Source organism: Cervus elaphus, chromosome 20, assembly GCF_910594005.1.
Source record: "Cervus elaphus chromosome 20, mCerEla1.1, whole genome shotgun sequence".
Taxonomy (NCBI): domain Eukaryota; kingdom Metazoa; phylum Chordata; class Mammalia; order Artiodactyla; family Cervidae; genus Cervus; species Cervus elaphus.
This window is the reverse complement of record NC_057834.1, coordinates 125465158-125480713: the sequence shown is the minus strand read 5'-3', so window position 1 is coordinate 125480713 and position 15556 is coordinate 125465158. Positions and strand designations below refer to the sequence as shown.

General features: G+C 53.2%; 1 protein-coding gene across 2 annotated transcripts in view; it reads left to right on the top strand.

Moving 5' to 3' along the window:
- Positions 1-11666, top strand: part of KCNQ4 (potassium voltage-gated channel subfamily Q member 4) — a 56444-nt gene extending 44778 nt beyond the window's left edge. The window contains exons 10-14 of one of the 2 annotated variants that reach the window (XM_043877678.1): positions 1691-1911; positions 3919-4018; positions 6161-6292; positions 8765-8894; positions 9476-11666. In XM_043877678.1, the coding sequence (XP_043733613.1) occupies positions 1691-1911; positions 3919-4018; positions 6161-6292; positions 8765-8894; positions 9476-9688 (796 nt within the window). In that variant the 3' untranslated portion in view covers positions 9689-11666. The remainder of the gene's footprint in view (positions 1-1690; positions 1912-3918; positions 4019-6160; positions 6293-8764; positions 8895-9475) is intronic. The other variant, XM_043877679.1, reaches the window with a different exon arrangement.
- Positions 11667-15556: the final 3890 nt, after the last annotated feature.

Here is a 15556-nt window from a genome sequence, read left to right as displayed (position 1 = left end):
GAGCCAGCCTCAAACTTTGGTTGGAATCTTTGGTATGTGCTGAGGAAATCCTGGGCCAGCCAACAGCATGATGGATTGCGGGGGCCGCCCCATCCTTCCCTTCTGATATCCTCAGGGCCCCCATCCTTATCCTGTTACCTCTCCCCTCTGGGCAGAGGTCCCTACCCCTAAGGATGGCCCTACATACATTCCCAGCTGCCTTCCTGATAGCACCTTCCGGGATCTCCCTCACTGCAGCACCTTGCTCTATATACTCCATCCCCCATGCCCGGGCATGGAGGGCCCCGGCCCCCACTCAGCTCTGAAACTAGAATCTGTCTCCTGCTCAACCCTTGATCTGAAAGTCTCCAAGACCCGGTGACACAGTGTCCTCCCCTGGTCCCTGCTCCCCGCCCGCATCAGAATTCCTCTAAGACTGGTTGGTGTTCTCCTGAGCTGGGGCCCTGGACATTCGAGGTGCAAGGGCCCCAAACCTGTCTGAAGGGGGCCTTTCAAGTGGCAACCACAGCAGGGTGGTGGCGGTGACACCACCAGGAGCTGTCTGGATGGGGATGTTTGCATAGGTCCCATTCAAACAGAGATAACGTGGTCCTTGAACCTCTTGGACAGAGAGTTACTCTATCAGGCACTGGGTACGCTGGGCCGGTCCTGGGGCACCCGAGGCCTCCCCTCACTTGTCTTCTTCCAAGATTTGGAGGATAGGTGAGGAGTTTGGGTGTGAGAAGGGGAGTCTAAGCGCATACACAGATACATACACATGTCTTCACATGTACACAGACGTGCAGGTGCTGTTGAACTGCAGGCGCAGGAGGCAGTGGGAGGTCATGTGGGCAGGATATCCGTCTGGGTGGACAGAGAAGAACAGGTTACAGACCCTCACTGGGTTGGCGGCGGGGCCCACGAGCCATGGCCTGGACATACATGTGGGCCCAGCGGCTAGACCCACAGGGCTAAGACCCCCAGCAGGCTAGTACACTGCATACCTCCAGGCTGTGATTTCATTCACACAGAAATCTGAATGATGGAGACCTTTGGAATTTTGCAGTGCACTGGCTATACAACTGTACCAGGTTCTGAAGCCCTGACCTGAACAGGTGGGGTCAGATAGCTCCAGTGGAGGACAAAGGAGGAAAATAGGCACACACACTGGCACCTGTGTGCACACAAGCACACACAGTACACACGTACACGCACACACCCTCAGCTCCACACAGCCGGCCCACATGTACAGAGACAAGCTGCGGGTCTAACTCAGTGTGCATGGCCAGGTGAGCCTCTCCATCCCTCAGCAGCTTGTCTGTCCCCAGAGGGGTCTCTTGCCTCCACCCCCCGCCCCCGGCCTGGGCCAGGCCCAGCTCCCGGTCCTCTGTCTGTCTCTGACTCCCTTCTTGGGTTTCTGTCACTCTTTCCACTCTGACATCTGTCTCCTGTGCACCCTTATCTTTCCGGGCAATGATGGGTGGGAGGTGGGGGTGGGGATCGGAGTTGTTCAGACTGATCCCAGATCAGCTTCTCATAGGAGTCAGGGCCCCCCTTACCACACCCATTCCCCATCCTAGGACATCTCTGCTTGGAGGAGAGTCAGCCCCAGTAACTGCCCCCCAAGTCCCAAGTCAGCTGTGTCCCCACTCACACCTACCCCCAGCTGCAGCTAACTTGACTCTCTCCCCCACCTGCCCTGCCCTGCCAGCAGCCGGATGGGCATCAAAGACCGCATCCGCATGGGCAGCTCCCAGCGGCGGACGGGCCCCTCCAAGCAGCATCTGGCACCTCCGCCAATGCCCACTTCGCCGAGTAGCGAGCAGGTGGGTGAGGCCAGCAGTCCCACCAAGGTGCAGAAGAGCTGGAGCTTCAATGACCGCACCCGCTTCCGGGCCTCTCTGAGACTCAAACCCCGCACCTCAGCTGAGGGTGAGCCCCTGCGGGTCTGGGGCCAGGACCCGCTGAGGATGGCAGGGCGGGCCTGGAGTCTGGGCTGGGGGTGAAAACACTTGGTTCTAGCCCCAGCTTTGCAGCAGATTGACCATCTTTGGGCACCAGTCTTCTGGTCTGTAAAATGGGCATCATAATACTTGCTTTGCTGGGCTCCAGGCTGTTTGAGAATCAGAGGAGAATATAGAGGTGGCATTTGGTAGCGGTTAAGAACATAGGCTTTGCTGGATAGGAGGGGAGTTTGGGGGAGAATGGATACAAGTATATATATGGCTGAGTTGTTCTGAACTATCACAACATTGTGAACTGGCTATGTTAAGTCACTTCAGTCATGTCTGACTCTTTGTGACCTTATGGACTGTAGCCAGCCAGGCTCCTCTGTCCATAGCGTTCTCCAGGCAAGAATACTGGAGTGAGTTGCCATGCCCTCCTCTAGGGGATCTTCCCGACCCAGGGACTGAACCTGAATCTGTTATGTCTCCTGCACTGGCAGGCGGTTCTTTACCACTAGTGCCACCTAGGAAAACTCCACTATTTAAAAAGAGAGAAAAAGAGCACAGGCTTTGGAGCCAGGCTGCCTGGGTTTGAATCCTGGCTTTGTCATTTATCTTGGGCAGGTAACCTAATCTCCCTGGGCTTCATTTTCCACATCTATAAAATGGGGACAGTGATCATATCTACTTCATAGGACTGTTGTGAGGATGATATGAGATTACCCACAGTAGGTGAACAGAAGAGTTCTGGAATACAGTAAGTGCTCATCAAAAGCTAGCAGCCTTACAAACTCTGGGAGGATCAGGAGGCCATCCGTGCTGAAGAGAGCCCTGACTGTGCACTCTGGATTATCTTGTCTACTTCTCTTAGCAACAGTAGGGTCGTGTCTAGCCCCATTTTACAGATGGGGAGACTGAGCCCTCTCAGCAAGGAGATGGCAGAGCTGATATCCTTAAGCAGGTCTGTCCAGCTCCGTAGCCCATGCTCCCCACCCTGCCCCTGTTTGCTGGCCCAGCCTGTGGATATTGAAGCTGTGAATCTGGTGGGCTTGCATTTAGAGAGGTGGCTTTTTGGAGTTCCAGCTCTGTTCCAGACTTACACTGTGACCTGGGTAAGCTACTGCCCTCTTCTGTGCCTTGGTGTCTTCTTCTGAAAAACAGAGGATTGGACCAAATTCCCTGGAAGACTTCTCTCATTGACATGCTTCAGGCCCCTGGGTGGTGGTGGGGGGGTGGTGTAGAGGGGGGTGGACAAGGATGGAGGTTAGGGACAGGAACTTTGGAGGGGGGGGACCCAGCGGTGCTGCCTCTGTCTGTGCTGTATCCCCTAGCCTGCTGCTAGCTGACCACTCTCACAGCCCTTTCCTGGAAAGTTACAGAACTCCACAAACCAGGTGGGGGGTGCTGGGACCTGGGGCCTGGTTGGTGCCCAGGGCCTCCTCTTTCCTGCCAAGAAACTGCCTGACCTCCCCGCCCTTTGGCCCCAGTGGGGCCAGGACAGCATCATCTGTCTGTGCAGTGCCGGACACCAGCCTTGGAGAAGCCATTTCTCTCATGCAGGGAGGAGAACGACTTGCTTTAGAAGCAGCCGCCATAGCAGAGCTGGGGGTGGGAGCCCGCCCCTGGATTCCCTCTTGGCTGAAGGATAAGGCTGATGTGCAATAATGCGCAGACGCCTCAAGCCCCGTGTCACTGTCCTGCATGGTGGGGCTGCTGGGATTTCCTCCAGGGCTGTGTGCAACTTGCCCCAGGCCAGACCAGATGTGCCCTAAGGTGGTTCCTACTCACCGGCCACCAGATGTGTACACAGGGGAGATGGGCCTGCAGCAAACTGAGGTGTTCCCCCTGGGTAAGGCAGCCAGGGGGCAAGAACCTGGTCTGCTTGTGCCCCCAGGAAGGCTCTGGGCCCTTTCTGGAGCTCTGGGTGGTGGTAGAGGTTGCAAGCACTCCCTTCTGCCACCACCACCTGGGCGCCCTGCTCCTGACTTTTCAGAGGGCCCCTCGGAGGAAGTGGCGGAGGAGAAGAGCTACCAGTGCGAGCTCACTGTGGACGACGTCATGCCCGCTGTGAAGACGGTCATCCGCTCCGTCAGGTGAGACTGAAGCAGGAGGTGGGCCACCCACTGCTGCTCCCCATCTGGGGTCTGCCCTTGTGGCCAGGCCTGGCCTAGCTCCTGGCATACCAGCTGCTGCCTGCCTGGCACCCTCGACGATACTGGCTGGCGGGGTCCCTGGAGAGTGGGTGGGGTGGGGAGGTGGCACATGCTCCCGGCTGGGTTGGTGCAGACTCATCACATCTGGAGGGCTGATCAGGGGGGGCGGTGGGCATGGCTGCCCATCACAGTCCCTCTACTCACACTATAGTCTTCTCCCTGCTTCTGTCCCTTACCTCTCTCTCTCTGTATGTCGGGCCCTCTTCTCTTTACTTCTGTCTCCCTAGCTGTGTATCAGCATCTGCCTGGCTCTCCCTAGGTCTCTGTCACCCCATCTCTGTGTCTAAGTCTCATCCCCCTCTTGCCTCCGTGACTCAAACTTATGGAGTCTTCCCTCGGGAGTCTTGACCTCAGCCTGTCTGTTTCCCCCAGGATTTCCTCTAGAGCCATACTGTTCAAACCACAGGTCACAACAGTTTGTAATCAACTTAGTGAAATCAATTTAGTGGTTAGCATGCAAAAAAGAAAAAAGAAAGTATCAGAGTGCATTCTTCATAGTAAGAATAAATGTTTATGAAACTGCTATTTCAGTTATGTGTGTGTGTGTATATACTAGTTTCTGTAAACTATTTCTTATTGTAGTTCTTGGTCAAAAAGTTTGAAGGCCCCTGTCCTCCTGGCTTCACTGGCTGTCTCCCTTAACAGTTCAGCAGGGACCAGAGTCCCTGAGCTCTTTAGCCATGTAGCCATGGATCTGGCTCCCAAACTCCTTGGAATGGAGTTCCAGCCTAATCTCTGTGTCCATCCTGTAGCTCCAGTTTCACCCCTAGGCCTTCCAGACTCACCCCCCTCTCTTCCCAGGCTGATTCACCTGTCTGCAAGCCTCTTTCCTTTGTGTTTCTTTTAAATCAGAGTCATCTGGACACCCCCTCTCCTAGAGAGTCTAACGCCTCTCCCCACCCCTCCTTTATGCATCCTGTCTCTCCCCTCCAAGGGACCAGCTTCTGGAACATAGCACCCAAGCTTCCCCCTGGCCAAAGTCAGCTCTCCTTGGCCCCTCTCACCCAGCATGCCCCAGTCCTGCTCCTCCTCCCATGACCCCATGTCAGGCAGTGGCACCATCCTCCACCCTGTGCCCCAAGCCATGGGAGTCATCCTGGACTCAGACTCAGAAGCCTTTCAGGCCCCTCTCCCATACTGCTCACAGCTGTTCTATATCTCCACCCCACTGCACCAACTCCCCCCACCCCAACTCCCAGATCAGCCTCATCCCCTGGAGTGGGTCTTCCTGCCTGGGACTCTGCCCCTCCAGGACATCCTCTACCCACACAGGTGGACAGAGGATGGTCATGCTAAAGCAGAGTAAACCACGCGGCCCCTTCCCCACCACCCCAGCTTCCCATTGCCCAATCTCTGCCAGGGATGCTAGGATCTTCAGAATAACCCCTCACCCTACCTCTCATTGATTAACCCCTTTCCTTCACATCCTGTTCTGGCTACTTTGGACTGACTCTCACTCACACACCTCCATACCTGTTTGTGTCCCCAAAGCCTCCCTTCATGCCCCTCCTCTTGCCCTGGGACTGGAAGGTATCACTTCTCAGGACGTCTCCTGACCTCCCCAGCCAAGCTCTCCCTTCTCATAGTCCCCAGTCCTCTTTCTCCACTCCTTGACATAGCCCACATCACCCCATAATTGTCTGTGTCCTGTTCGTCGCCCACTCCAGACCAGTGCTCCCGAGATAGTATCTGATGCCATTTGGGGTGTCCAGGGTCCAGCACGGGAGTGCTAACAGGCATATGCAAAAGTGTCTTCCCCTAAGCTGTCCTTAGCAGCAGTGTTCACACCCAGCAGAGAGAAACCAGGCCCCGTCCAGGCGCTACCAGTGACTGCATATTAAAGAAGACCAAACAAACTCAGGAGGCTGGGACAGGGGCGTGGAGGGGAGGGAGGGAGGCCAGAGACCCAGCTGTGGCTGTCTGCGGTGGCCCAGGCAGGAGGTGGCCTCGTGCTAGACAAGGTAGCAAAGGACAGAGAGGGGGCTGGAAAAGAATGTCCTCTGAGACTCCCGACCCCCACAGGATCCTGAAGTTCCTGGTAGCCAAAAGGAAATTCAAAGAGACGCTGCGACCATACGACGTGAAGGACGTCATTGAACAGTACTCGGCAGGGCACCTGGACATGCTGGGCCGGATCAAGAGTCTGCAGGCTCGGTGGGTGCGCCGGGCCGGGGACGGGGGAGCGGGGCAGGACGGCTGCGGCACCAGTTCTGGCAGGAGGCCTGCTGGAGCCCCTCTGCGGGGCGCCCGAATGCAGCCCTAGCGCTCCCTAGGGGCCGCGGTGGGAGCTGGTGTTTCTTGCTTGCAGCGCATTGCAGCGGGAGCCTGCCACCCGCACCTGTTATTGAACCTGAAAGGGAAAGTGTTAGTCGCTCAGTCGCATCCGACTCTTTGCGACCCCATGGACTGTCAGGTTCCTCTGTCCATGGCATTTCCCAGGCAAGAACGCTGGAGTGGGTTGCCATTTCTTTCCCCAGGGGATCTTCCCCACCTAGGGAACCTGGGTCTTCTGTGTTGCAGGCAGACTCTTCACCATCTGAGCCACCAGGGAAGCCTTACTGAACCTGAAGCGAACCCTATTGACCTGCTCGCTTCAAGGACGTCTTTAGATGACTGCTTTCTCAGTTCTAAAATAATAGGCTTAAAATTATCAGTGACCGACACCCCACCCCCCAACCACCCCCCAGCATCTCATAATAGAAAGGCAAATTGTCCTCAGTGCTGCTCACCTCTTGCCTCTGGAATCCTCCAACTCCTTTTCTCTCCACCCAGCGTGTAGGAAGATTCTCACACCAAGAACCAAATCACCTACACCTTGCCCTTTTCCTCTTGTGGCCTGCATTTTCACTGCCCATTCATTTGTTCTCTTAAGAAATAGTCACTGGGCATTTATTTGTTACTTGCCAGACAGTGGGGATATGGTGGGAAACAAATGGCCTCTGCTTCATGGAGCTCTCATTCCAGTGGAAGGAGAATAGATGATAGTAAGTGAAACCAGAACTTGTCAGATGATGATAAAGGCTAAGAAGAAAAATAAGGTTAAAGTGTTCAGATTTGTGATTTTTAAACAGGCAAGAAGGTGACATTTAAGAAAAAAAAATTGAAGGTGAGGCAAATAGCCCCATGATTGTGGTTTGTTTAAATAGTTTCCAGAGGGAACAGCAAGTGCAAAAGTTTGGAGATGGGCAGGTGTCTGGGGTGATGTTTTAGGAACAGTAAGCAGCCCAGTGTGCCTGTCCTGGCATGAGGGAAGCAGGAGATGAGGTTAGAAGGCTAATAGCACTTAGACTATATAAAGTTCTGGGGGCCACTGCAAAGATGTTGGCGTTCATCCAGAGTAAGACGCAAGCGTTGGAGGGTTTTGAACAAAGGACAGATGTGATCTGAGGTACATTTTAAAAGGATCATCCTAGGTGCTGTGTTGAGAATGGCCTATAGGGGGCTAGGATGAAAAGAGAGACCAGTGAGGGGGCTAATTCAGATGTCCAGGCAAGAGATGATGGCGGTGTGGACCAGGTGGCAGCAATTAAGGCGAGGCGAAATGGTCAGATTGTAGATATGTTCTGAAAGTAGAGCTGACAGCATTTTCAGATAGGGTGTAAGAGGAAAAAGAGAGAGAGAGAATCAAGGATAAAGCTGAAGTTTTTGGCTTGAGCAAGAGGAAAAAGTTGCTGTTTATTGACATGGGGGAAGTCAATGAGTGGAGCAAGTTTCGATCAGGAAAGTTGGGACATGCTGGGTTTGTGATGCCCATCAGACAGCTAAATGGAGTGTGGATCTGGCAGGAGTGTGGAGTTCGGAGGAGAGGTATGGGCTGGAGATATAGATTTGGTGTCAACCGTGTATAGAGGAATGGAAAATCTGGAACTGAAGACATCATTTAGTGAGTGAGAATAAATAGAAGAAAAAAAAGAAGTCCTAGGAGTGAGCTCTGGGTCCTGCAGTGTTAAGAGGTTGTGGAGATAAAGGAGGAACCAGGAAAGGAGACTGAGAAGGAGAGGTGAGTGAGGTAGGAGAACTGGGTGAAAGTGATGTTTGGGAATCCAAATGAGGAACGTGCAGAAAGAAGGGATGATCAAATGTGCCAGGTGCTGCTAACAGGTCAAGCATAGTTGAGGGCTGAGAACCAAGTTTAGCAACATGGAGGTCTTTTGGTGTTTTGACAACTGTAGTTTCGGTGAAATGGTGGGAATGAAAGCCTGATTAGAGAGGTTTTAGAGAGTCAGGAAAGAGAAATTGAAGCTAGAGGGTAGAGGTAACACTTTCAAGTATGTCGCTGTAAAGGGGGGCAGAAAGGTAAGGTGGACCAGCTTCAGCCTTGTCCCCCTTATAAGTCACATCCCCACTTGTGTCTCTCCCTCTTCCAGTCCATTCCTACCCAGCTTCCATCAGGCAGCTGTTTTACTTGTCATGCTTGTGGGTGGTGGTTCGGCTCTGGTCAAAGCAGCGACCGGGCACCTCCATTAAACTTGGTCTCTCCATTAGGCACAGCAAACTGGCCCCCTCTCTCAGATGGCCTGCTCCCACCCAGGTGAATGTCTCCCCTTTCAGAAGGCGAGCTCGAATTCTTGTAGGAAAGCGGGGTGGCCAGTATCTGGGTCCTTTGACAGTTCCCTTTCCCCACAGTGTGGACCAGATTGTCGGCCGGGGCCCCGGGGACCGGAAAGCCCGCGAGAAGGGTGACAAAGGGCCCTCCGATACGGAGGCGGTGGATGAAATCAGTATAATGGGACGTGTGGTCAAGGTGGAGAAGCAGGTGAGTGTGGGATGGAGTTTCGCTGGTGTGGGGGAGATAGCCGATGACCGAGAAGTTCTGGAAGGCCCCCGGGTTAGGCCCAAGGGGAGGGTCCGCTTCTCAGAGCTTTAGCCCAGAGCACCCGAGCTGCAAGCCCGAGCCGGGCCCACGCAGCCGCTGCGAGGTGGACCCGGCCCCACAGATAAGCCCCGCCTCCAAGAATGCCCGCCCACCCCTGCTAAAGGACCCTGATAAACCAACCTTCTCCGGCCAAGCCCCGCCCTAGGCTGCTAGCATCTCAGATAAGCCCAAGTCCCATCTACTTCATTTAACCCTGCCTCACTTGTCTCTCTTGATCATCTGGACTATCCCAACCCGTCACAACTAAATTTCATTGCGGTGGGGGGTGGGTGGGTGGGAATAAACCCCAGGTTCCCAGCTTCGTTCCGCCCTCCGGCCGAGCTCCGCCTTTCCTGTCGCACCTCCTCCCGGAGGAGCCACGCCTCCCAGATGCGACCCTCCCCGGGAAAGCCCCGCCCCCCGGCCGCGTCCCGCCCCCAAGTCCGGGCCAGGCCCCGCCTCCAGCCGCGCCCCGCCCCCAGGTGCAGTCCATCGAGCACAAGCTGGACCTGTTGCTGGGCTTTTACTCGCGCTGCCTGCGCTCTGGCACCTCGGCCAGCCTGGGCACCGTGCAAGTGCCGCTCTTCGACCCCGACATCACCTCCGACTACCACAGCCCTGTGGACCACGAGGACATCTCCGTCTCCGCACAGACGCTCAGCATCTCCCGCTCGGTCAGCACCAACATGGACTGAGGGTCTTCTCGGGGGCGGGGCAGCACACGGCCAGCCCCTCGGCCTGGCGCTCGGACCCGCCCTCTGAGGCCTCTGGACTCCTCTCTTACTTGAACTCACTCCCTCGTGGGGAGAGAGGCCACATGCAGTATTGAGCTGCCTGGGTGGGCGAGATACCCGACGTGGGTGCCAGCGACCCGCCCCACCTCAGGAGCGCGAGATGCCAGGCCGCACGGAGGGCAGCGGCAGCGGCTGCCCGGCGGCCTCTGGGCCCCCCAGTGCCCTGCCCATTCCTTCGAGGCCCGACAGGGCCTGCCTGGCAGAGGCACTGCCCCTGGAGTGGGAGCAGGGCGCTGGGGCCCTGACCCAGCTTCCAGCTATGCAAGGCGAGGCCTTTGGCCCGCCCTCCGGACAGAGCAGGGAAGCCTTCCCGCCAAGACCCCGCTCCACTAGGGGGTGGGCCCACGGTGCCCACACAGGTACCCACAAGCACAGGAGCCTGCCGCCAGGCAGGTGGGCACCATATATGCAAACTACGTTAAATATGCAACTTTGGGGACCCCCATGGGGTCCCTCTGCCCCTCCCGCCCTGGGAGATGGGCCCCCAGCTGTAGCTGGTCTCAGGCTGCTTGGCTGTGACCCCCATCCCTGATCTTTGGCTTATCAACCCCACCTCTCCCCTCCCAGCATGGGGCCTGTTTCTCCCTTGCCTCCCCAAGGGCAGTGCCTGGGCCTTTCTTCCCATCTGCAGGTGTCCACTCCCAGGGGCTCCCTCTTCCTGCCAATGTTCACTCCCGTCTGGCCCTAGACACCTCTGACAGCATAACTGTCTGTGTTCTGCCCCCAAATCTCCCAGACAGTGCTCCCACAGTCACACAAACATGTCCCTACAGTTTCCCCAGACACACAGGTAGCCTCTCAACACTCACGTCGACAAACACAATTACCTACACTTGGAGACATCAGCATAGAGCCACTCAGCATTTGCTGGGTCTCTGCAGCTGAGGCCAGTGGCCTGGTCTTGCAGGGCGATGTCCACTCCTACCAACCCCACCCAGGTAGGAGAGGGAGCTCTCACGTGACCCCAGGTCTCTCCAGGCCCCACCCCAGAGCTTTACCAGCTCCCCTTTCTCAAGAAGATTTACTCCTCACAGGTCCAGGAGCCCTAACTGCTGCCTCTGCCTGCCCCTAAGGGCCCTCCTTGGTATCCCCACAGCACGACTCAAGGCTAGGCCTCTTGGGGTCTGGACAGCCCTGGAAAGCCCCCAGGCCCTTCCCTGGGGTGGTTGTCAGGGCCGCTTCTATCTAGGCTTGCCCTGCTCCTAGTTGCTCTAACTCCCAGAGAGGAGAATAATATGTCAAGCAAGTACCATTCACCAGGCACTAACTACGCATACGGCGCTCACACACACTGTTTCCCCTCCTTCCTTACCCTCCTCTTCACTTCAGTTGGCAGCCCCCTTACCGCATAAGCCCCCATCCACTTCAGGCCCCCAGCACCTCTTTGGTATCCCTACCGCTTTGTCCCTCTTCTGCAAAGCCAGTGCAGGTGGCAGGAGGGTGATGGGGAGTGGAACAATGGTGACCCTCTGTGGGGCACCAGGGAATAAGGGGCTCAGGCCCAGCTGCCTGCATCTCATGACTGGGGACCTGCATGCACCAGCGCCAGGGCTGGGGTTGGACCTTGCTCAGCCCCATGGTGCCCAGCCCCTGCCCCCACATGCCCTCTGCATGTGACCATCATGCCCTGGATGGAGCCTGTCCTGGCTCACCTCACCCGCACTACACCGTCCCCAGAGAGCCACACCTCCGCCCCCTGAGAGACAGAGCTGTGGAGAGGGGCAGGAGGCTGGGACCGCCCCATGACCAAAGGAGACTTGGGAAGAAGCCCTCCTTCCTTCCATGATCGAGGTTCCCCACCAACCCGGTTCTCGGATATGCAAGTACCTCACTTTGTTAACTTATTAACTTATTGATTTCATTAAAGTTTTCAGTAGGAGGTGGTTGGTCTTGGCTGTTCAGTGTCTGTGGAGTGGGGCACCTGGTCTGGGGGTGGGGGTGAGGAGATTCAGATTAGTCAGGACTCTTGGGTGTAAGCAAGAGAAACACAACCTGAAATGTTTTAAGCAAAAATAAAAGAAAGAAAGTTTATTGGCCCAGATAACTAAAAAGTCCAGGAAATAGATTTGGCCTCATGTGAAGCTAGATCTGGGTGCTTAAATGTGTTGGGGAGCTGTCCTCTGTTTCGGCCCTCCTCTTAGGCAGGCTGCCCTCTCAAGATGACCCCTGGTACTTCCAAATTAACTTTCTTTTGGTTCAGTGCCCCAGTGAAAAATAAGTACCACTTTTCTAATAGTTTGTATCAGTCAAGGTCCAGTCAGGAAAACAGAAATTACCCTAGGTTTTTCAACACAGGGAATTTACTATAGGGAATCGGTTACACTGATCTAGGCAGACTGGAAGAACAAATAGAACACCAGGATAACCTAAAGAAAGCCACTGCAGGAAGCAAGTCCCACTCCTGAGGCTGCAGGAGTGAAGGGAAGAGGTTGAGGCTGGCAGAACCTATTGACTTGATTGGGGGAGGCCTATAATGCTAGAACTCAGAGGTCTGGAGAGGGGGTGCTGTCTGGCTGGTGCTAGTACCTCCAAGGGGACACAGTGAAGCTTGTCTGGGTGTGCAGAAAAGTAGCTGAGGGCTGGGGGCAGCTGTGGCTGCCAGGCTGTTGTAAATAAGGTTAGGAGGAAGAGAAGGCAAAGGAAGAAGGGAAATCTCCACTTCTGCCTCCAGCGTTTCCCCAGTGCCCCTAGTTATCAAAGCTAGCTGACAAAGCTGATGTGGTTTGCAGAGTCCCAGCTCCAGTTTCACAGAGCAGAGTGCAGAAGGCTGCATCTGGAACAAAAAAGCAATAGCCTCATAACTGGCATGGCCCAACCCTTTGGACGCTCGGTATCCATACATGTCCATCCACACATGTCTGAACCTCCACCCGGCAACAATAGCTTCCACCTCATAAGATGAAACTATCCTGCATACAAATGAAGATCCTAACTCACTCCCTGGAAATGATAAACACAAGAAATTCCACCATCCAATAGATGTATCCAGCTCCAGGACTTAGTCATCGAATCCATATTTGGGTGATGTTAATTACTCCAATTCGGTCACAATCACACCTGCAATTAAAGAGTATACTGTAAAGCTAGCAATTGCCCACAAACTTTAAATAAAATCCTAAGGGACAAGAAGAAGGGAGAGGAGAAAAACACTTACTAGCACACACACACACACACACACACACGCGCCCCTTGATGCAATAGAACCCCTTCTGGTAGCTGGTCACAGTGCCATAGCTGATACATAGATACGTTCAATCGAGTGTTTCTCTTTATCTATCATATATACTTCACTACTTGAGTAAATATATTCTTTCTTTCACTGTCCTTTTATGTTCCCTTTGTCCTTGACCAGGATCTCAGCCAGCTGGCATCTGTTACATGGTGGAATGATCCCAGAGAATCATTCTTAAAGGGTCTGTAGCTTCAGTGGTCCTGCACAGTTTTGGATGCCATAGCTTTTTGTTAACTTTTGTGCAAGAGACCCCTGAGAACTCCCTGGTCCCAGACATAGTCTTCCTTGCCCTTGCTGTGTAGTGACACCCCAATTTCCCCTTGGTAATGAGGACCAGTCAGGCAGCCAGCATGTTGACTCTTTCTTTGCCTGTTATTTGAGTGGCATGAGAAGCCCAATATGGCCAGTTAGAAGTTCCAACTTCCAATTCAATGAAAACTGTGTTGCTTCCCTTCCCTTGAGAACTGAGACCTCCAAACTAACAGAGACCCAATGTTGGGAGGACATGAGGCAAAATTTGCATGACTGGGTATATTAGCCTGAATAATGCCCACCCAAAGATATCAGGTCCTAATCTCTGGAATGTGTAAAATGTTACCTTATAAGGGAAGAAGGATTTTTGCAGATGTGATTAAGTTAATGATCTTGACATGGGGAGATTATCCTGGATTATCCAGGGGCCCTAAATCCAATTGCCAGTGTCCTTTCAAGAAAGAGGCAGACGGAGATCTCACACACACAGGAGACAGAAGTAGAGACTGGGGTAATGTGGCCTCAGCAGAGGAATGCCAGGGGTTACCAAAAGCTGGAAGAGTCAAGGAATGGATTCTTCCCCATAATCTTGGAGGAGTATAGCCCTGCTTATACCTTGATTTAGGTTCAGTGAGGCTGATGTTGAACTTCTGGCCTTCAGAACTGTGAAAGAGTAAGTTCAGTTGTATGAGGTCACCAAGTTTATAGTAATTTGTTATGGCAACTACAGGGCTTCCCTGGTGGCTCAGATGGTAAAGAATCTGCCTGCAATGCAGGAGACTGGGGTTCGATCCCTGGGTTGGGAAGATCCCCTGGTGAAGGGAATGGCAACTCACTCTAGTATTCTTGCCTGGAAAATTCCATGGACAGAGGAGCCTGGCAGGCTACAGTCCATGGGGTCGCAAAGAGTCAGACACAACTGAGCGACCAACAATTTCACTCTGACAGCTACGGGAAATTAATACTGAGGGTTGTTTTGTGCAATTGTGAGAGACAGTGCTCTCAGCTTCCGTTGATTCCTGGAGCCTTATATGCTGGCTGGGTCAGTGAGGGTGAGCCACTGCCCCCTCCATCGGAGAAGGCATCCAGTAGAATTAACCTGGCACCAGGTGACTTGATGAATCCATGCAAAATGGTGACATTCTGGGGAGACAGCATCTGTTCCTGCTGATGTCTGGTTGGACAGACAGTGTGACATTAGCCAGACCAACCTTGGTGAGGCAAGTCCACATCATTGAACCCATAAGCAGTCTTCATTCTTACTGCCATGACCGCCTAAGTTATACAAGGGTATGTCGAGCAGGCACTGGAGGGTCTCCGGAGTAAGACTGCCTGACAGCCATGGGATGTGCTGTCTTAGCCATTAGATTATCTAGAGCCTCCTTGCCATGGATGCTCTTTGGTGAGACTTTTCCTTGGTATAGAAATACATTCACACCCTCTACCCATTTCTGAAGGTCTGTCTAAATACCCCTTCCTGAGTCTTCCTTGTCTGCAATCCACCAATTCCGTGCTGAGTCCCTGACCATCTAGGCAAACCTCGAGCCACTGTCTAGAAACCAGTGTATATCCACACTTCTTTTTTTTAAATTGAAGTATAGTTGATTTACAGTGTTGTATTAATTTCTGCTCTATAGCAAAGTGATTCATATACATATATTCTTTTCCATTATAGTTTATCTCAGAATATTGACTATAGTTCTCTGTGCTATATAATAGGACTTTGTTGTTTATCCACCCTGTATATAAAATAGTTTTCATCTGCAATGTCAAACTCCTAATCCATTACTGCCCCTTTCCCTTGCACTTGGCAACCACAAGACTGTTCTCTATGTCTGTAAGTCTGTTTCTGTTTTGTAGATGAATCTATTTGTGTCATATTTTAGATTCCATGTCTAATTGAATGGTATTTGTCTTTCTCTTTCTGACTTCTTCGCTTGGTATGGTAATCTCTAGATCCAACCGTGTAGCTGCAAATGGCATTATTTCATTCTTTTTATGGCTGAGTAATATTCCATTGCATATATATATACCACGTCTTCTTTATGCATTTATCTGTTGGTGGACATTTAGGTTGTCTTGGCTATTGTGATTAGTGCTGCTATGAACATAGGGGTGCATGTATCTTTTTGAATTATATCCGTATGCCTGGATATATGCCCCAGAGTGGTATTGTTGGTAGATTCATACTTCTTGTCATCTCTCAATCCAGGCTAAGTGGGCAACCCAGTGTACTAGAGGGTGAGTAGAGTTTAACCAGGCATGGGAATGGGGATGGTGAATGT